Source organism: Symphalangus syndactylus, chromosome 15 (genome assembly GCF_028878055.3).
Source record: "Symphalangus syndactylus isolate Jambi chromosome 15, NHGRI_mSymSyn1-v2.1_pri, whole genome shotgun sequence".
Classification (NCBI taxonomy): Eukaryota; Metazoa; Chordata; class Mammalia; order Primates; family Hylobatidae; genus Symphalangus; species Symphalangus syndactylus.
The window spans coordinates 97,349,143-97,370,959 of record NC_072437.2 but is presented as its reverse complement, the minus strand read 5'-3'; the positions used below and the strand labels follow the sequence as shown (position 1 = coordinate 97,370,959).

The 21,817-nt window shown below is 37.7% G+C and overlaps 1 protein-coding gene across 4 annotated transcripts in view; it reads right to left on the bottom strand.

Moving 5' to 3' along the window:
- FRY (FRY microtubule binding protein) overlaps positions 1-21,817 on the bottom strand; it is a 453,339-nt gene that overhangs the window by 175,782 nt on the left and 255,740 nt on the right. For all 4 annotated transcript variants that reach the window (XM_063619275.1, XM_055244887.2, XM_055244886.2 and 1 more), the window contains 4 exons: positions 9,347-9,486; positions 2,457-2,547; positions 2,151-2,230; positions 1,957-2,037 (listed from right to left, as the gene is read on the bottom strand). In XM_063619275.1, the coding sequence (XP_063475345.1) occupies positions 1,957-2,037; positions 2,151-2,230; positions 2,457-2,547; positions 9,347-9,486 (392 nt within the window). The remainder of the gene's footprint in view (positions 1-1,956; positions 2,038-2,150; positions 2,231-2,456; positions 2,548-9,346; positions 9,487-21,817) is intronic.

Genomic DNA, 21,817 nt, shown 5'->3' with positions numbered 1-21,817 from the left:
TAAGCATACATTCTTTCTCCCACCCTGAGAATGAAGGAAACAGTACTTTTCTAAGGTAACAATAAAGTAATGGTCCTGGTGTACTTATGAGAAAGAAGTAATGTCATAATTCATGGTATGATACTAGTTTAAGTTTATACCATCTATCCATCAAGGTTAACTACATATTGACTAGTTGAGAGCACATCAAGGGCTATTGGAGTCTGCGTTTACTACAAGAGCAGACTGGCGAAACGGTTCACTAGAGACTGGAAAGTACTGGAGCACTGTCCAAATGGAGGCATTTCTTACACCCTACTACTGCAGAATAGGGACAAATACTGACATCACGAAAATAAAAAAGCCACCATTGGCAAGCAAACACTGGCTTGGTGGACCATAAATCTTACCTAAAAAGGAAATTCCTACAAGCTTAGAATATTGCTTAGTTATGACAGTGTTTCTCAACTTATTCACAACCAACTCAGAATCACAGAGCTAAGGAAGGTCATTTGACAGTAACCAATATTATTGTTATGCATAATTCACAAAAACTGAGGAAAACACAAAGTCATTTTTGGCATACTAAAGTTTCCAAATGACAGCTGAAAATTTATGTTGAGATTTTCAGGGTTTGACAAATCAGCAAATATACATGTTAATACCTCATTTTTCCCAATCTTTTCTAGAAATGAGGTAGATACACATGATTTGCTGGATAACTACAGCTTGTCCATTGAAAATGCTAGTGCTTTCATTACTCAATTGCAATGGAAATATCTCCAAAATGCATTACATTTTTTTCTTAATGATTCATGAACCACAATTATTTTAATAGGCTATAAAACTACAATATAGCCTCATGCAAAATGGCCCAGATAACTCTATTGTTTAATTCTTATGTATGCTTTGGCCAGTTTCTTTCCTTTCTGTTGCCACCAGCCATTGAGCTTTATTTCTCAATGGCATCTATGTATCATCCTCTGGAAGTTCCCGTTCCTCCTTCGAACACTGATGTGTTATATATTAAAAAATATATAGTCAAGATGAGTAGATAAACTGGATTAGATTAAATAAATTATGCCAAGGAGTTAACGGGGTCTATTTCCTGCGTTCTTGTCTATGTTTTGGCTAGGTAAGATTGCTAAGTGCTTTTTAAAATTTTTGTTTTTTTGATAAATTGTGTAATTTCCATGCTACTACGTTACGAAATTCAATCCCTTGAAGGTAAAAATCTCTTTCTGAGGAAGGATTGCATTTCACAAGGATTGGAGCATCACTGTTGCTTTAAGCTGGCCTCCTGGCACGAATTCACATTATGTCTCTGGTTCATTTTGCCTAACTTAGGCATTCGGGATCTTGCCTGATTTGCCTCAGGGTTGGACAAAATGAAGCCGGGTAAGTAGGGTGTGACATCACTTTTGGAAGAGGTATATTGTTGCTAATAGTCTAACGCAATTTTGTTCTTGCCTGCTAAGTAGTGCTATGGGGCCAGATAAATTTAGCAATGAGAATTTCCCCCCGACTTGTTTCCATGACAGAGTCTGGGACATTTTTAGCTCAGCTGAATTAAGTAAGGTCTATAGTAAAGGGGACATTCTAGAATGGAATTTTCCCACTGATAGATGATATATTGTAACCACCCACTCATGGGCTAGAGAAAACAGAACTTTCAAAAGTGATAAACTTCCTTGGAATATTTAGCCAGAGAGAAATGTAATCTGGTCACCCCATTTCTTTGATGCAACAGTCTGAAACCCACGGACTCTGGGTAGGATCTGGCCCAAGTGCCAAGTAAAAAAGATAACTGATACCTGTCTTGGAAGAGCTTTCTATTCAGTTTCAGAGATGGTGTACACATGGCAAAGAGCCCTACCTAGTTCCTTGTAAGCTCAACCCCAACTTCCCTAAATTAGGGCTGGGAGGACAGTGAAAGCACGCACGTTCTCATGGTAAAGGGTTCTGGCATTCACTTACTTGGCTTGTGCCAACACTCCAATGACTTCTGCATACAGGTCTGCCACAATATGCATATTGCCAGTGTTGGGACCAAGGTACCTAAGTAGGGTATAATTAGACAAGTTAGAGATCCCTGGTCATCTGAAAAAAGCAAACCACTGATTTAGTTTTAAACACCAACTTCAACATTCTAAGGCGAGAAATCACCTTACCCTTCTTTGTATTTAAAGTGCTTGAATGCCAGGTTAATAACATCATGTATTAAACTGTCTATTACAGGATGAAGTGGAATCTGAAAAAAAAAAGGTGGTTCTTAACTCAGAAGGGAATATTAAAGAACAAATCAGTACAGTACTTCCAATAACTATATATGACAATCAGTAGCAATCAATAAACATAATTCATATAACCCAGTATTTGGAATTCATAAATAATTTTAAAAACTTAGACTTTTACAACCTAAGTAGTTTTTAGATCAATAAATATTATCTAAAAGTAACAATAAATTAATCACCTACCTGTTTCAAAACTTCTATTAATACTAAAGAAAAAATAAAATCAATGGCGAGGTCCCGTCTTTCCATTAAATAATCTCGCTGTTGTTCATCGCTGTAAAATTTAAAATATTTACATTAAAGCACACTGAAGGTATTCTCAGAGTAATATAACTCATCGAAAATCTAGGACTCCTCCCTAATAGACTGCAAAACCCATTTTTAAAATTATATAATTGCACTGGTAGATACATGCTAACGTTGGCCGGGCGGAGTGGCTCACGCCTGTAATCCTAGCACTTTGGGAGGCCAAGGCGGGCAGATTACTTGAGGTCAGGAGTTTCAGAACAGCTTGGCCCACATGGTGAAACCCCGTCCCTACTAAAAATACAAAAATTAGCCAGGTGGCGTGGTAGCCCATGCCTGTAATCCCAGCTACTTGAGAGGCTGAAGCAGGAGAATCGTCTGAACCCGGGAGGCAGAGGTTGCAGTGAGCTAAGATCATGCCACTGCACTCCAGCCTTGGAGACAGAGCGAGACTCCATCTCAAAACAACAACAACAACAACAACAACAACAAAACATGCTAATGCTCTTTCTATTCTCTGTGTGCTGCAGTGGACAAACATTGAATTTGAAGTCGGAATATTTGACTTCAAATTTAAAATTTTCAATGATGTTAACTTGAGTAGCTATTTGTGAGTCTATCACCTCACCTTGTGGTCTTTTCTAAGGTAGCTTTCAACTCTGCAATTCTACCATCTGTAAAATGTGATAACAACTTGAGATAGGCTACCATACCAGAGGTGGACATTGAAAGATCTCGTGAAAGGAGCTAAACAATGTAAGGAAACAAGAGGGAAATAATATGATCACCAATTTGAGCAGGACTGCAGGGGTGAAGAGGATCGGCATTACTTTTCTTTTCTTTCCCTGTCCCTTTTCTCTTACATTTTTGCCACTTGAGACTTAGTGACAGGAGGAATGAAGAAGTGAAGGGGTGGTGAGAGAGAAGAGTAAAAGGCAGAAGGAAGAAGAGGTAGGAGAAGCAACGCAGTCATTTGTGCTCATTTAAAAGTTAGAAGCACGCTGTTGTGGTGACTATGGCCTTATAGTATAATTTGAAATCAGGTGGTGTGATGCCTCCAGATTTGTTCTTTTTGCTTAGTCTTGCTTTGGCTATGTGGGCTCTTTTTTGGTTCCATATGAATTTTAGAATTGTTTTTTCTAATTCTGTGAAGAATGATGGTGGTATTTTGATGGGGATTGCATTGAATTAGTAGATTGCTTTTGGCAATATGGTCATTTTCACAATATTGATTCTACCTATCCTTGAGCATGGGATATGTTTCCATTTGTATGTGTTGTCTATGATTTCTTTCAGCAGTGTTTTGTAGTTTTCCTTGTAGAGGTCTTTCGACTCCTTGGTTAGGTATATTCCTAAGTATTTTATTTTATTTTTTGCAGCTATTGTAAAATGGGTTGAGTTCTTGATTTGATTCTCTGCTTAGTCGCTGTTAGTGTGTAGAAGAGCTACTGATTTGTGTACATTAATCTTGTATCTGGAAACTTTGCTGAATTCTTTTATCAGTTCTAGGAGCTTTCTGGAGGAGTCCTTAGGGTTTTCAAGGGAAATGATCATATTGTCAGCAAACAGTGACAGTTTGACTTCCTCTTTACTTATATGGATGCCCTTTATTTCTTTCTCTTGTCTGATTGCTTTGGCTAGGCCTTCTAGTACTATGTTAAAGAAGAGTGCTGAGAGTGGGTATCCTTGTCTTGTTCCAGTTCTCAGAGGGAATGCTTTCAACTTTTCCCCATCCAATATTATGTTGGCTGTGGGTTTGTCGTAGATGGCTTTTATTACATTAAGGTATGTCCCTTGTATGCCAATTTTGCTGAGAGTTTTAATCATAAAGGGATGCTGGATTTTGTCTAATGTTTTTTTTTTCTTTTTTTTTTCTGAGGCGGAGTCTCACTCTGTTGCCCAGGCTGGAGTGCAGTGGCGCCATCTCGGCTCACTGAAAGCTCTGCCTCCCAGGTTCACACCATTCTCCCGCCTCAGCCTCCCGAGTAGCTGGGACTACAGGCACCTGCAACCACGCCCGGCTAATTTTTTGTATTTTTAGTAAAGACGGGGTTTCACTGTGTTAGCCAGGATGGTCTCAATCTTCTGACCTCATGATCCGCCCGCCTTGGCCTCCCAAAGTGCTGGGATTACAGGCATGAGCCACCCGCCCAGCCTGTCTAATGCTTTTTCTGCATCTATTGAGATGATCATGTGATTTTTGTTTTTAATTCTGTTTATGTGGTGTTTACAGCTAACTGATCTCTGACAAAACATACAGAAACATAAAGTAGGGAGAGGGCACCCTTTTCAACAAATGGTGCTGGGATAATTGGCTAGCCATATGTAGGAGAATGAAACTAGATCTTCATCTCTCGCCTTATACAAAAATCAACTCAAGATGGATTAAGGACTTAAACCTAAGACCTGAAACTATAAAAATTCTAGAAGATAACACTGGAAAAACCCTTCTAGACATTGACATAGGCAAGGATTTCATGACCCAAAACCCAAAAGCAAATGCAATAAAAACAAAGATAAATAGCTGGGACCTAATTAAACTAAAGAGCTTTTGCACGGCAAAAGGAACAGTCAGCAGAGTAAACAGACAACCCACAGAGTGGGAGAAAATCTTCACAATCTATACATCTGACAAAGGACTAATATCTAGAATCTAAAATGAATGCCAACAAATCAGTAAGAAAAAAACCACCCCACCAAAAAGTGGGCTAAGGTCATGAGTAGACAATTCTCAGAAGAAGACATACAAATGGCCAACAAATATATGAAAAAATGCTCAACATGACTAATGATCAGGGAAATGCAAATCAAAACCACAATGTGATACCAACTTACTCCTGCAAGAACGGCCATTAAAAAAACCAAAACAACAACAACAAAAAAAACAGTAGATGTTGGCGTGGATGCAGTGAACAGGGAACACTTCTGCAGTGCTGGTGGGAATATAAACTAGTATAGCTGCTATGGAAAACAGTGTGGAGATTCCATAAAGAACTAAAAGTAGAACTACCATTTGATCCAGCAATCCTACTACTGGATATCTACCCAGAGGAAAAGAAGTCATTATTTGAAAAAGATACTTGCACATGCATGTTTATAGTGGCACAAATCATGATAGCAAAATCATAAACCAACCTAAATGCCCATCAGTCAATGAGTGGATAAAGAAACTGTGGTATATATATATATGATTGAATACTATGCAGCCATAAAAAGGAATGAATTAACAGCATTTGCAGTGACCTGGATGAGACTGGAGACTATTATTCTAAGTTAAGTAACTCAGGAATGGAAAACCAAATATTCTATTGATATGTGGGAGCTAAGCTATGAGTATACAAAGGCATCAGAATGATACAATGGAGCCTGGGCATGGTGGCTCACGCCTGTAATCCCAGCACTTTGGGAGGCCAAGGTGGGCGGATCATGAGGTCATGAGTTCAAAACCAGCCTGGCCAACATAGTGAAACCCTGTCTCTACTAAAAATACAAAAATTAGCCAGGCACAGTGGCGCATGCCTGTAGTCCCAGCTACTTGGGAGGCTGAGGCAGGAGAATCACTTGAACCTGGGAGGTGGAGGTTGCAGTGAGCTGAGATCATGCCATTGCACTCCAGCCTGGGTGACAGAGTGAGACTCCGTCTCAAACAGACAAACAAAAAAGAATGATACAATGGACTTCGGGGACTTGGGGGGAAGAGTGGGAGTGGGGCGAGGGATAAAAGACTACAAATATGGTATAGTGTATACTGCTTGGGTGATGGGTGCACCAAAATCTCACAAATAACCACTAAAGAACCTACTCATGTAATCGAATACCACCTGTACCCCAATAACGTATGGAAAAATAAATAAATGTTTAAAAAAGTTAGAAGCAGAATCAGCACTGTCAGAAGAACAGCAAGGCAGTCCCTCTACCCCGTTTTCTGCTTGACTAACACACTGATTGAGGGCTCATTTGGAATTGAACAAAGACAGATGAAATTACTGCTGGGCTCCTTTAGAGCACTGACTCTGGTGTGGAACAGTCTGGCATAAAATTATGCCTCTTCTATTTATCAGCAATTTCTCCATCCACAAAATGTGAATAATAGTACTTACATAATAGTGTGAGAAGATAAAAATGTAAAGTATTTAGCATAATTTCCCAAACACATAAATGCTCAATAGTATCTATTAAATAAAACCAAAGAGGAGGGATGACAGGATTTAGACTTGCCAGGAAGATCTTTTCAAAATAAATCAAGACTATTTTAAATCTGGAATGTTTTTCTCTTTAGTCAAAAGGGAATAAGAAGAAAAGAATGTGATGTTTAAGATACAAAGAAGACCTTCTGGTGTGCTCTGTAACTTTGAGCAAGTCAAATTAAGGCTGGTGGATGATAGAACGTGTTAAGAAGGAACTTGCATGTTTATCTTTCAAGAAGTAAATGTATCAGCAGAGTAGGAACTCATTCTTTCAGGATCATTTACGAACATCCCTGCCAGGAGAAAGAGCTGTGAACTAAACCATCTATCTAAAGTCCTCCAAGACCCACTGGAACTAGAAAGCGGCACTGCGAGCTGGGGGAAAGGAAAACCTATGCAGCTGCATTAAAAAGGAGGGCACTCAGAAATCAGGCTTTATATCCATTATATTATAGAATAAGGAGACAGGAAGTTGGAAAGACCAAAAGGAAGGAGAACTCCCAAAGATGGCCAGCAGCAGTAGAGACAGTATTTTTGTGCTGGATGCTAAGGGTCTTTACAAGTGGCCAGAGGAACCTGAGAAAGTAGCAGTTCTTGGCAGAAAAAAAAAATGTAGACCTTTGATTCTATTTTATTTAATAAGCCAAATTATCTTTTCAAATCAAAGTAAGACATATACATTTCTAATAATGAATTAGACTTTATTGCTGGTTTGCAGTCTAACTGCCAGGAGCCAGAGGCATTTGACAAATTTACTTGGCAGTCCAAATGCTGATACTGTACTCATCTCAGAAATCACAACCCAATGTGCATCCCTGACATCTGACTATTTTCAGTAGTTTATGCTCCTCCTTAAAGTCCCCCCAGTCTTTTTTTCCTAGTAGCAGAAACTCACATTTAGCTACATCATACCCTAGAGAGCTTCATTCATTTGGCTGTTTTCTAAGCACATTTTCTCTCTTATTTTAAAAATTCAAGCATTAACTAAAATGCTACTAAGTCAAATTTTACTGTCCCGATTCTTTATCTGATCTCAGTACTTACTCTGATCTCCTGAAAATAATCAGTAATACAATTTTTAAAACCATAATTTTTAATCCATAAAGAAATCAATTCATGAAAAATATAATTTCAGCAACTAAATTTTGACAAAACAGAGGAACAAAACTAAAACTCAATTCAACTCACTAAAAACTGTCCCACTCCCTGCCCAGGGAAGGTTTAATATCTGTTCATAAGTCAACATGTAATATGGACAAAATAATAAAATGATCCCTTTAATTTCTTCGTCAGATGGTCTGAACCATTTTTCAGATAAACAATTTAAATTCTATTTTTAAAACTTGATAAATTAAAAAATATTCATGAGGAGAGGTTGCTAATGGGTACAGGATTTGAGGGTGATAAAAATGTTCTGAAATTAGGGTGGTAATAGTTGTACAACCCTGTAAATATACTAAAAACATTGAATTATATACTTTAAAAGGGTGAATTTTATGGCATCTGAGTTATATCTAAAAATTCTAAAAATTTCCTTCTTCACTAAAAAAAAATTCAACATGAAAAAGTTATTAATCTCTCTCCCAAACAAAATTATATGATTAAATCTTGCATAAATTCAAGCACATTATAAAAGCAGATTACAAATTTGGTTGAAGTATAACATGGTAATATTACAATTCTTCAATTTCAAAAGAAGTCTCTTGAAACAGTATTAGGACTTTCAAGAAAAATGAGAGAAATAAATCATTCACAAAAAATAGTTAATGTCTGATTTTCTGATTGACTAATTTCAGTTTACTGACTTTAAAAGTATTTTTTTAATCGGAATAATCTGTTCATGTGGAGAAATCTAACTACTGTTTAAAATAATCTTTTTTTTTTAAAAGTAAGTGTATTAATCTTGCTTATATTCACTGCCTTGCTATAGGTTGACTAAACATATGAAATTATATGTGCTTACCTAAAATTTGGGGGGGACATACATTAATGAGAACCTTAAGTTTTACAGATGCTGATATGCTCCTGGAGCAGCAAGTTCCATTTTTCAAACCCACAAGAAGAAGGGAACAGAGAATAAATAAACAAAATACTCAGCTGGAAGGAGGAGTTGGAGATGGTGTCACCTAACTTCCTTGTTTTGCTCACAAGGAGCCTGAGGTACATAGAGGCGGGGAGCTGCCCAAAGTCACATGGCTAAATAGTGGCAGCGCCAGGACTACCACTAACGTCCAGTCCAGCGTCCTTCCACTACAGTACACTGAGCACTCAAGGTTACTGGAACGAGGACTAAAATATCTTGGCATGTCACGCAGGGCCTGCAGTCAGCATTCTGCTTTGGGTGTAGACTCAGTGGCAGAGGGCAGAGGAAAGAAGCTGGCAAGAAAGTGACCTGCGGCCCTTCACACCTGTCTCCACCAAAGTTGAAACAAGGTTGTGTATGAATTTTCAACCCGTGATGGCTGGCAGTGACTCGGTGCTCCAAATGGGTTACCTGCTGCGGACACAAGGATGCAGCACCTGCTAGGCATCCTTGTGAAGAGTCAGGAAGACTCAATTGCCTTGTAACTCTAATTTTGATTTATGTTTCTTGAAAATAAAACAAAATAAAACCATGATCCTTACACGAAATAAACGTACCTTTTTGATTTATTGCTTGTTCTTGGTCTGTATTCATGTGATTCATCCTCAATGCCATTTTGCCTTTTATACCAGTCAAATAATGTACGTAGAATGGAAGGCAGGCAGTACTCAGAAAGGGAGCTCATTGAGCTGATGACCTATGGAGGAAAATGCAGGTGATCAGAACACTGGTAGCACTGCCAATTACTGAGAAACTTTTTATTTCACAAGTAACCCCAAGCATTACTCACTAAAATATTTGCTTCCGTATCATAGTCTTTTCTTTCATAATCTTTATTAGTACATTCCCAAGAGCCTGTCTCTTAATGGTGACAAATGTTCCTCATATAAGAATAATTTTGTAGTTTGAGAAAGTTAATTACTTTGACTCCCTTTCATTTTAGAAATCAGATGTTAATTGCATACAGGTTATTCATGGAACTGCAAAGATAATATGTTCCCACATTCATCTGCCTAAAGTAGATGAATGCTTCTTCTGTCCTAAAAATGTTTGTTGTATAAATATACTAATACAATTACATTAATAATTTATGTGATATAAACAAATCTACCCCCATCACCAAATAACCTAAGTGGTAATAATAATGTATGGTTTTGGACAATAATTATTCACTAATTTGAAGTATGCCCCAAATTAGACTCAAAATATAAATGGACAGCAATAATTTACCCCCTATTACATTAAAGACAAAGTTCTCCCTTTTTCTTTAAAGAACAAATGTGCCTTTGGTAGAATTGTTATTCTAACTTCCTTATCTGGAAAGAGTCCTGATTTTTTAACTGATTACTACAAAGAAAACCACTTCAATCCATATCTCATTACCCTATGCAAAAGTTTCCACAAAATGCCTCATAAATTTAAGTATAAAACCTAAAAATATAAAACTCCAAGAAAATATAGGATAAAACCTTTGTGACTTTGGATTAGGCAAGGATTTCTTAGGTACGGCCCCATAAGCAAAGTCCATGATAAAATTTGATATAATGAAACTCATCAAAACCAAAAGCTTCTGCTTTTAGAAGAATACAGTTAAGAACGTGATAAGGCACAAACCACAGAGTGGGAGAAAATATTTGCGAAACACACATCTGACTAAGGCCTTGTCTCCAGAATATGTAAAACTACAATGAAATAGGTTTTAACTAGCTAATTAACAAACTGTATATGCAAATTATAACACCCAGAGTTGATGAGCAGTGATAAAGTGGACATGTTCATATACTGCTCATAGAAAAAAAATGGTCATAACATCTCTGGAAGGTAATCTGGAAATACATATCAAGAACCTAATGAAAATCATTCTCAAGAAGGCCACTCTTAGAATTTATCTCAAGTCCATAATTAAAGATAAGCAAGAAGGTGCAGGACAGCATTATTTATTACAGCAAAAGGATGGAAACAACATAAATGTCCAACTACATGTAAATGCTTAATAAGATGTGAAATTTGGTGTGGACTATTTATGAAACCATTAAAATCATATTTTAACATAAATATAAAAATATGACTTGAAAATGTTCATGATATGGTAAATGAAGAAAATGAAGAATCATTTAATTGGTATGAGTCCAATTTGGTAGAGATACTATGTAAGTATACATATGCAGAAAGCAGGACCAGAAGCAAACATACTAACGTATAGAGTGCATGGGAAAACCAGGGGTTCTTAGGCCAGATCACTAGAGGGATAGGGAGGCTGGAAATTTAAGAGAAATGAAGATGAGAGTTTACCTGGGCCTATTTTAGAAAGGGTAGAAATTTGAGATGAGACTCAAGGAAAAAAAAAGCAAAGACTCAAGGTAGAAAAAGCCTTTAGTAATGAAGTTACAAAGTAACTGTTGATGATTATCACAATTGATGTGACGAAGGTTTTGAGTGAAATGAAAGAAGAAATATCTGACTGGTATGAAGACTTTATTTTGCCAGAGTGAAGGAACATAATGCTGAAAATTTTTCTTCTCTAGAAAATGAGAAGACTCCAAAAATTTTTGAATAGGGACATAAGCCCAGACAAATTGTGTATGGGGAGGTCGAATCCCCCAAACAGTGGGGTGATGTGGAGGCGAATTCACACACATGCTTGAATTGCATGAGGTGACGGCAGTGATTCCAGGCATTTTGTGATCTCGGCCTGAGAGGCAGAGATGGCAGAAGAAATGGAAATCCTTAGTTAACTCACAATATTTCTGCAGTTAAGCAGGCCAGGCTTCACTTCCTTTTATAAAGCAGGAAATGACAGCAAAGGGAGCTAAAGTGCTTTGTGTCAATAGGATTTTCCACTGTCACCTTTAAAAGAAACCTTAAGATGGAATAAAATATTTATTGCTTTCTTTCTCACATTCTACCTCTTCATAGCCTACTTCATGCTCTCTTTCCTATAATGATGGTTATATGTACACATACAAAATTGTACATTATCTTTAGTTATGAGTTAATATAAGGTAAAAATAAATAGGCTATTGCATTCAGCCTGCCCTGTTAACCTAGTCAGCATAAACTTTTTAAAACTGAAGAGCAATCTAATTATTTAAAGAGTCACTCTTCCCCTGACTCTAGTGAAATTCACAGCCAAGACATATTTTTCCTGCTGCAGTCATAAATGTAACAGCAGTAACTTTTCAGAAGGAAGCTAATCATGACATGGCAAGGTAGTAATTCACTAATTGTCTCTAAAGTTATCCCAACACGAGAAAGGATATTTACTTTCCTAAGTCACCATCATCTAAAATGTTTTGAATTGAGAAATGAAGGACATTCCTCCTATAGAAGAAAAAGGGATCAGAATTCAGTTTCTGACTATAGGATGACTATCTTAATTATTACATAGGTAATGAAATTTCAAAGCATTACAGTTATATTTCAATAATTTAAAAATACTTATGTAAATCTGCCGAATCTAAGGAGACATGATGACTAAACGTTCATGTGGTATGCTGAATGGTATCTTGGAACAGAAAAAAGATATCAGAGAAGAAGAAAGGAAATACAAATAAAGCACAGTACAGAGTTTAGTTAACAATAATGTGCATGGAAACTCTGCATCCCTTCCCCAATAGCTTGCCCTACATGTCTCTTCATCTATATCCTTTGCAATGTCCTTTATAGTAAACCGCTAAAAAAGCCCAACACATAAAACAATAATGTACCTATGCTGGTTTCTTAGTTGTGACAAAAGTACCATGGCAGTGTAAGATGCTATAGCAGTAGGGGAAACTGGCAACTGCCTGAATTATCTTTGCAACTTTTCTGCAAATTCAAAACTATTTCAAAATAAAAAGTTTATTCAAAAAACACTTGTGTGGGATATTTATAAGTTCCAATATTCACTACAGACCCATAAAAGAGATTGAAACTTACGTCTGACTCCTAAACATCTCTGGACAATGCATGCAATGTTCCGCTACTTCACGTATGTGGAACCTCCATTCTCCATAGGGAACTTCCACAGTGTTCATCAAACCTCATCTATAATAATTTCTTAAAATATTTTTTTTCTCCCCATTAAAAAGTCACCCTGAATCCATTCTTGGTATTAGATCTACTGGGCATACTTTCCATGGCAAAACATTGAAACCATCTTAGGAGGGATGAAAGGTCAGCATGGGGTGGATGTGTGTGTTTTTCCATCTTTGTGTTACTGCCCTTCTGAGCCCAGGCTTTCAGGAAGGAAGGGTGGAATTTGCAAAGACCTGGCCCTCAAAGCTCAGGAAGGGAGGAAGGTCTAGCTGGCTTCTTAGTTACTCAACTCCTTCATTTACGGGAAGCAGAGCCAATGGTAAGATGAATTCTCGCTCTGTGCTCCTGATGAAAGAGGGCAGGCCCATTTACAAAGATGTTCTTGTTGCATTTAAATGATCATATTCTTCCACCATAGATGAGCTAGTGAGCTAGGTACTGGGCAGCATGAGGAGATGAAGTGCACAGAATCACAGAACTATTTCATACTTGTGTTTTCTTTTTTGGGGCGATAGAGAAGAAAACTAAATGTACTTTGTAAATGTTTTAATGTTTACTTTGGCAGTTTATGTATAAATAGGCCAAAAGAGACTGTTATGCTGCAGCTAAGACATTGATTTTTCATAAGCATTTTATTATACTTGTTAAATGCAAAGAAGGAAACTTTACATATAAGTGTTTGAATAATTACTCAGTGGAGTCATTCCATATTTTATAGTAATAAGACTGGCTTCTCATAAATGGAACATTTAATGAATAATTTTAAAGTAACTGCACTGATGGTCTAATTTCTCAAATTCAAGTGGTCAGCAACTCTGAGGGCCACGATACTCACTGTGTAATACCATAAAATGCTGATATCTTAATTTCAAATGCAATTTATTTATACTTTATCACATATCATACTATTGCTAGATTATAGTATTTGATGAGTAATGACAAAGATTTAAGAATAGTTTCATAGAAAAAATAATATCATAAAAATCTATACACTAAATATATTTTTTCATTCAAGTTAGGAAGAGATTATTTGATTTTAACATCTTAGTTCATTTCATAGAACACAGTGTTCCACTAGAGAATAATTTAAGCAATGCTGACTAACACTAATGTAAATCCAATGCCAGTTAAATTGTTTTCACTCTTAATTGCTTACATTCTTCATCTGCTTCCTTTTCTGGAAAATTACTACTACCAAGATGGTAGAAAGTGATTTTAGCTCAGTTATAGAGGTGTGAATATGTTTAACCATGTGTTTCCTGTTTACAGATAGTACTTTAACATATTAAGAAATAAAGTAAACAGTACGTAAGTACACAAGTACACAAAAGTACATAAGACATAACATCTGGAAGAAAACCTTAACTGAAGTTACTTAGAATGTTTGGGCAAATGATCTGCAATTCACGGATATGACACTAGTTAAGAATATGTCACATTCAATTGCAAATAGTTACAACTTAATGTTCTCAGAACCCAACATGTGAGACTGACCCCTCACGTGCCATGTTTTCATAGTTTCTCTAATATATGGGATGATCAAATGGTCTTGGGTTCAAGTTACAACTCTGCCTTTTATAGCTGTATAAGCTTGGCATGCCACCATTCCTCTGACGCTTTGTGTTCTCAGCTGTAAAATGGGACTAAATACTTAACCTCACTGGGATTTTATGAGGACAAATGAGATGTTATAAAATGTGGGGCACATAATAAACCTTCCAAAATGTGTTTCCTTCTTTCATTTCCAAATATAGAAAGAGGAGCATTAAAAAAAAAAAAAGACAAAAAATGACTGTGATGAGATCACAGGCTAAGTTAATAACAGAATAAGTAACAGAATTTGCTGTCAGAATTTTATTCACCAGAGCTGAAGAAATGTCACTTTCTAAGTATATTGTGGGAACCTGAAAATCCCCACCTATCCCATGTCCAAGCACAAACTCCCAGGGTCTTCATTAGAACCGCTGCAACTTAGTTTGTGTTCTCATTCTTTTCTGACTCCAGCAGATGTAAATACAAAGCCTTTTGCCTGGCGCCTTGCAAACGCTTGCATTAGAGGTCACTGAGCAATGTCTGTCCTACATTAGACCCTTGAGAGAAAGGTAGCAAACATCTGGCTCCCTGAATTTGCTGCAGGCAACAGCTCATTTCAAAGCCAATGAGAAGGGACACTGAGGATAGTAACTCATGACTATTCTGGAACCAGAATCAATCAATTGAATAAAACCAATTATTGACTCAGGATCCTCAACCACTCTGAGAAAAGTGTTGAGTCCAAATATAAGTGGGTTGTGACAAATGGACACAACCCTCTGCAAGAAGGCACAGTGTGAAGCTCTTGTACTTCATTTGGTATAAGAGGGTTCTGTAAAACACATGTAGCCCTCATATGATCCTGCTCTCCCCTTTCTCATCTAATTCTCAATTATCTGTCCTTCTTCCTGACAGATTCTCAATCACCCATGCAGTGCTTCTTCTTCCTCTTCCTGCTTCACTGCCAACTCTCTTCTTCTTCTTCTTCTTCTTTTTTTGAGATGGAGTCTCACTCTGTTGCCCAGGCTGGAGTGCAGCAGCACAATCTCGGCTCACTGCGACCTCTGCCTCCCGGGTTCAAGTGATTCTCCTGCCTCAGCCTCCCGAGTAGGTGGGACTACAGGCATGCACCACCACACCCAGTTAATTTTTTTTTTTTTTTGGTATTTTTAGTAGAGATGGGGTTTCACCATGTTGGTCAGGCTGGTCTCAAACTTCTGACCTCAAATGAGCCACCTGCCTCAGCCTCCCAAAGTGATGGGATTATAGGAGTGAGCCACTGCATTTGGCCCCAACTCTCTTCTTGATCCTTGAAATCTGATTTCTGTTCTTGCCACATTATTGGCACCTTTATTTGAAAAATCAGCAGGGACAATTCAATGGCCAACCAATGGCCTTTTTTGCAACCATTTCCCTTGAAGTCTCCTGAGCAAATGACAGTATTTACCAGGTTCTCCTGAAAAGGATTTCTTCCCCAGAATCCTATGATGTTGCCCTGTCTTAATTAGCTTCCTGTACTTTCTCTTATCTTCTATGCTGTTCCTCATGAAATGCCAAAGCATAGTAGGGACAATTCATCTGTGACAATAAGGATCTGAATTCTGATTGCTCTGACACATGCTCCTTTGCAGAGTAATCAGATTTTATTACGCAAAGAGAAAATAACTTCCACTTACTGCATGAGACTCTTTTAAAAGTTGAAATAATACTTCAAACAGAAAAACATTGTACAGCATACAATTTTTGGTATTATTTAACACATTGTATGCTTATATCATCATTAAATACTACATAAGCAAAGGTCTAAGAGCCAAGGGCAGAGCAAATCAACAAGTAAGCATTTGCATGTAGCTGGAAGGTATGTGAAAGAATATTTGTTTATGACTTCATTCATCAGCCAGAATTTGCATTTCTGAGAGTAACTGTATCTAGTGGCTGTCATTAATACAGTCTCCAACAGGTAAGGGTCACAAACTCCCTCAGGTAAGAGTTATTCTGGAGGGTTGCTTTTTCACTTTTAAAAATGGGCTAATTTGATCATCACCCACCCAGGTCCACGCTCATCACAGTTGGATGAGTAGTTCTTTGTTGTTGGCTATTGTTTCTTTGGAGAATCTGAAATAAAATGCTGTGGACTTTTATTGTAAAAAGATGTCTGTACAATGAAGAAAACCACTTGAAGGTAAAATGGTGAGCTCACATGCCTTTAATTCATAGATGCTCTCCACAGATGCCAGATAAGGAACTCATCACTGGTACCATGATTATGTTCTAGCACGCTGCTTTGTTATTATGGTGCTACCAATCATAATCAGCCAGTATAACTTAGCTTGTGAAAGCAAGCTTCAAAGTATTTAACATTAGTCCATCGACTATGAAAATGCACTCTACACGTCCATGAATAGCCATTGCAGGAAAAGCCTTCCTCAAAGCCACTTCGAGTGAGCTCCTAGCTGCTAACCTCCAGTTCTTCCTGGTCTGCATCTTCCGTGATGTCCCTGCATCAGCTGCTGTGATGGGCCATCCCTGCCCTAGAGAGCACTATCTCCCAGGCTTCTCCCACTTTTCAAACTACCCTTTTTCTAGCCATTCTTTTGTAGATCCCACCTCCTGATACTAAACTCTTTATGACATTCTTTACTCATGCTCTAGTCTCTATCAGTGTTTGTTGAGTGACCACATAATAAACTGAACCCATTATTTTTCTTGAGATATTCCACCTTGCCTGAAAACTCAGTATGCACAACGGATTTACAGCCTTCCCTTGTCTTTTGCCCCCAAGTATAGTTTCCTCTGCTTGAAGAACTCATAGCCCATAGAAAACAATCTAGACCCCTCAGCATGGCTCCTACCACCCACTGCAATAGGCTCAGTCCACCTTTCCACCCTCATCCCCAGCACTCTGCTCTTTTCACCTTCAACTTCTCCTTTGTCTGTGAGACCCCTGCTGCCTGGCATACCCTGGCCCAATTTGTTCATCTGGATAAAAGGCTTATTTTAAATGTCACTGCTCCTTGGTTGCTTCTTGTAATACACACTTGTGTACCTTCCTAGCATCATTAACTGCTCCTTTATCTGAGTTCCTAGAGCATTTGATACAACCTCTACTATAGCCTTTACATTGCCACTTTATTTGTGTAGATAACTGTCTTCCTTCTGTGATTGAGAATCTCTGGAGGACAGGGCTCTGTCTTACTCATTTTTGTAACTTCAGCACCTTGCATAGATCCTAGTATGTGTCGGGCACTCATTGTTTGTTTAATTGAATGGAAATCGCTCCAAATCATGCTTAAAACTACAGTTATACTTTGTTTCTCCTTCTCTCAACCAATGTTTATCCTTCTTATATAATTTTGCTTATAATCATCCTTTCTTATAGTCTCACTGCCTCCATTTTAGTTTAGGCCCCTTTAGCTTCAAATCTTTATCAATGCCATGCTCCCCAAATGCCTTAGGTCTCTCCATTACTGCCTTCATGACCATTGTCTCCTTAGGGTTAACATCAAGTTGACACCTTGATACTAGTATGCATACAGCTCCATCCCACAGGCATTAAGATCTTCCACAATCTGATCCCTTCCTACCTATGCTGGCTGATCTCTTTTTTAACTTCCCCCAGACTGTAGGAAGTGTTTGTTTATCATGGAGAACTAGAGCATACCTCTCAAGGGGTTATCTGATTCTGAGTCTATGGGGGCTCTACACCTGTCAATGCTTTTGAGCTATTTTAAAACTGTATAAACGGTAGACACCTGATAGCAATGCAAAATAATTCTTGTCTATAGACATGAAAAACTACCCAGTGAAGGTTCAGTGGACTTCCCTCCCCCACATGAAGGAAGCCAGTTTTGCCTCTGATTGCATTCATTTCAGTGATGATTTATAAATGTGTCTGTTTTTTGCAATTTCTTAACTGGTTGTAACATCCTGCACTAATAACGAGTTAAATAAAATGTTTCACACAGGTTCATTTTATATCTCTATGTGAGTCATATTTTTGCCTGTTTTTGAAGATTATCCTTTAACAATACATGCCTTCTGCATCAACTAAATTGATCAATTTCTAGGTTCCTCTAAGATAACTGATAGTGTCATTTTTCTGTTCAGGACCTTTGCATAAAATGTTCCTTTCTTCTGAAATTTCCTGTCTTCCTCACCATCAACACTCAGCAAATCCTATCGATTCTACTGTTTTAGGCACCTGATAAACCTTGTTCTCATCTAGAAGGCATTTTCTAGCCAGGCACCTGGTCCTGAGGCATGTGTCTTCTGTCCCTGAAGTCTCACCATGTTTACTGTCCACACCATTCATGTGGCACTTCTTACACATGCAGGCCTATGTCAAGGTTGGTTGTGCACTGCCTGACCCTCTTCTGGATCTGGAGCTCCTGGAATGTGAAACACATTCCTGGGGACCACATTCTTACATCTCTTTGTCTCATATAAAACTTTGTGTGTATGTATATACATGTACACATGTACAGTAAGTGTTTGCTAAATTAGTTTATTACCAGAACGATTTTTAGTTCCTTTTACTTGCTAAGCCCTGACAGTTACTATAGCAATTTAAAATAAACAGTGATCTTCAAATCAAAGCATCTTCAAATGCTGTTGGAATTCTCTTCTGCCTTTATTGATTCTTTTAACTGGTATGACTTTATCACTAGCATGGACCACAAGTGATAGCCCATACTGCTCTCAACCTCTGCTGCCTGCTCCATGAAGGCCTCCCTGGCTCCTCAGGGCAGGGCAAAGTTTGCTCTCCTGAGGCTCACACCAGCTTTAGCTTACTTACTAGTCTGCAGTTATCATTTATCTGATTGTAGTTTTATTTTTCTCTCCCACAAGACTCCAGTGGTGGGGCCTCTAGGGTAGGCACTATGCTTCCTTCCTGTTTGTTTCCATGAGTTGGCATAATGCTTGGCACATGGTTGCGAGGAGGTAGGTGCTGTATAACAATGGAAAAAACCTCATATTCCTGAAGTTTGTGAAAAGTGAAATTCTGGAAATGAGGGCACAAATTCCTAGTTCTCCAATGTGTAAAGCATTCACTAGTATATTTCTCCTACTAACGCTGAGCTTTAAAAATCCTGTTTAGACATCTTGTCATTTATAAAACCTTTTTTTCCAGGTTTCTTCTTTATTTTTATTTATTTTTTTTGAGACAGAGTCTCACTCTGTTGCCCAGGGTGGAGTGCAGTGGTGCAATCTCAGCTCACTGCAACCTCCGCCTCCCGGGTTCAAGTGATTCTCCTGCCTCAGCCTCCCAAGTAGCTGGGATTACAGGCATGTGCCACCACGCCTGGCTAATTTTTGCATTTTTAGTAGAGATTGGGTTTTGCCATGTTGGCCAGGCTGGTCTCCAACTCTTGAGCTCAGGTGATCCACCTGCCTTGGCCTCCCAAAGTGCTGGGATTACAGGCATGGGCCATTATGCCAGGCCCTTCCAGGTTTATTCTTACAGAGTTGGAGTGTAATTAGGTTAAATTTAGAAATACTAAACCAATAAAATTATGAGTGTAAAAATATAGAATATAAAAGAAAACAAGAAAACATGAAGTTTTAGCTTCTAAATATATACGTATATTTAAGTTCAAACTGGAAAACTGGCAAATTTGAGGAGAAACCGCCAGTGGGAAAGAAGGAGGTACAGAACTGTAAATAGTTCTACTTTGGGCATTTTGGCTAAACATCTAGTGGATACATCTAGCTGTTACCCAATAACAGCTTTTCTTCTTTTTCTTTTCTTCTTCCTTAGGTATAAAATATCCCATTTTTAAATGGACACATAGTCACCCAAAGTAAAATTTCTCCACCTTTCTTATAGCTAGATGTGGCCATGTGATTGACATCTGGCTAATTGGATATAAGTAGAAATGGTATATGCTATGTTGGAAAGTTTTGTTTTTTGTTTTTCTATAATTCTTTTTCCATTTCTCCTTCTGGCTGCCTGGAATACAGATGCAATGGCCAAGCTCTAGCAGCCATACTGGACCTTGAGAATGTAAGCCATACATAAGAAAGAAAAAATAATCTTGCTCAAGAAGATTTTACTTTATTTGCCATTTGTAGCCAAAGCCAATCATAACTGATAAAAGATTTTAGATCCTTTACCTGCTGAAAACTTCCCTCTGAACTCTCATCAACCTAGTTTTTAGACAAAAAGATTATGGATTAATAAAAAGCATGGCTGTATTGTCAGAAACAATAAATTACAGTCTTGGCTCCTTCAGGTTTTAGTCATATAATATTGGGAAACTTCTGAGACTCATCATTATTATCATCTCTATATAAATATAATATCATAGTAAATATAATATTACATATCCTATAGATATATTTAATATTAACATAATAGTATATTAATATTAATACAATAGTATATTTAATGTTAATATAATTTAACTTAACATAATATATTAGTTTATTATATTTAATGTTAATATAATTTAATATTAATATTAATATATCATATTTAATATAGAGATAATACCTTCTTGGAGTTGCTGGAAGGACTGAGTGATGTCAGGTGAGATGATATGAGAAGGGGCGGGGTAAACTATAAAGTATTACATGAATTTTTTTTGCTTCTATTTCTAGCAAGAAGAAAATGAATCACGGGCTGGTTAGGTAGAGGAGTAAAAAGGGCCATTCAGGATTAGGCAGTGAAACAGTAGATACCCAGCTCTATATACCCTGTTTTTCACGCCAGTGACATTTAGAAGAAAGAACTTGATACAAATATCTTTTAAACAGGAACAAACTGTATGTTGTTCAAAGGATACACTTAACATAGTACCTATCATATAAGTACTAAATAAATGCTATCTCTACCATTACAACTACTCCTACAATTATAGCAATGGAGTCTGAACCACTCAAGGTGGCATCTCCAGTATGTTCTTTTCCCATAGACCGACCTCTGTGGGAACCCAGATTAAAATCCTACTGTTTGGAATAAAATTATATAATTTGAATGTTTAATGCCAAAGGACTAAGAGACCTTGCTATATTCATGGCCTTACCAATGGAACTGAAATTCTTATAGTTTGTTGGTTGAAACAGCAGATGAGCACTGTTTTAGTGCTGCTGAGATTGGTAATTGATAAAGAACAAAAATGTATTCATCACAGTTCTGGAGGCTGGGAAGTCCAAGATCAAGTCACCAGCAGGTTCACTGTCTGGTGAAGGTTCGGTCTCTACTTCCAAGATGGCTCCTTGAACACTGTGTCCTCACATGGAGAAAGGACCAAAAGAGAGGAGCTCCCTCTGTCAAGACCTTTTATAAGACCACCTAATCCCATTCACAAGGGAGGGGCCCTCATGGGAAAATTATCACTTAAAGGCCCCACCTCTTGATACTATCACATTAACAGCAGCTGAATTTTGGAGGGTACACATTTGAACCACAGTAAGCACTTTCAAAAGCTATTATGCTTTGCCAACTTTTTGCCCATTGAATCTACAGGTGGACAAAC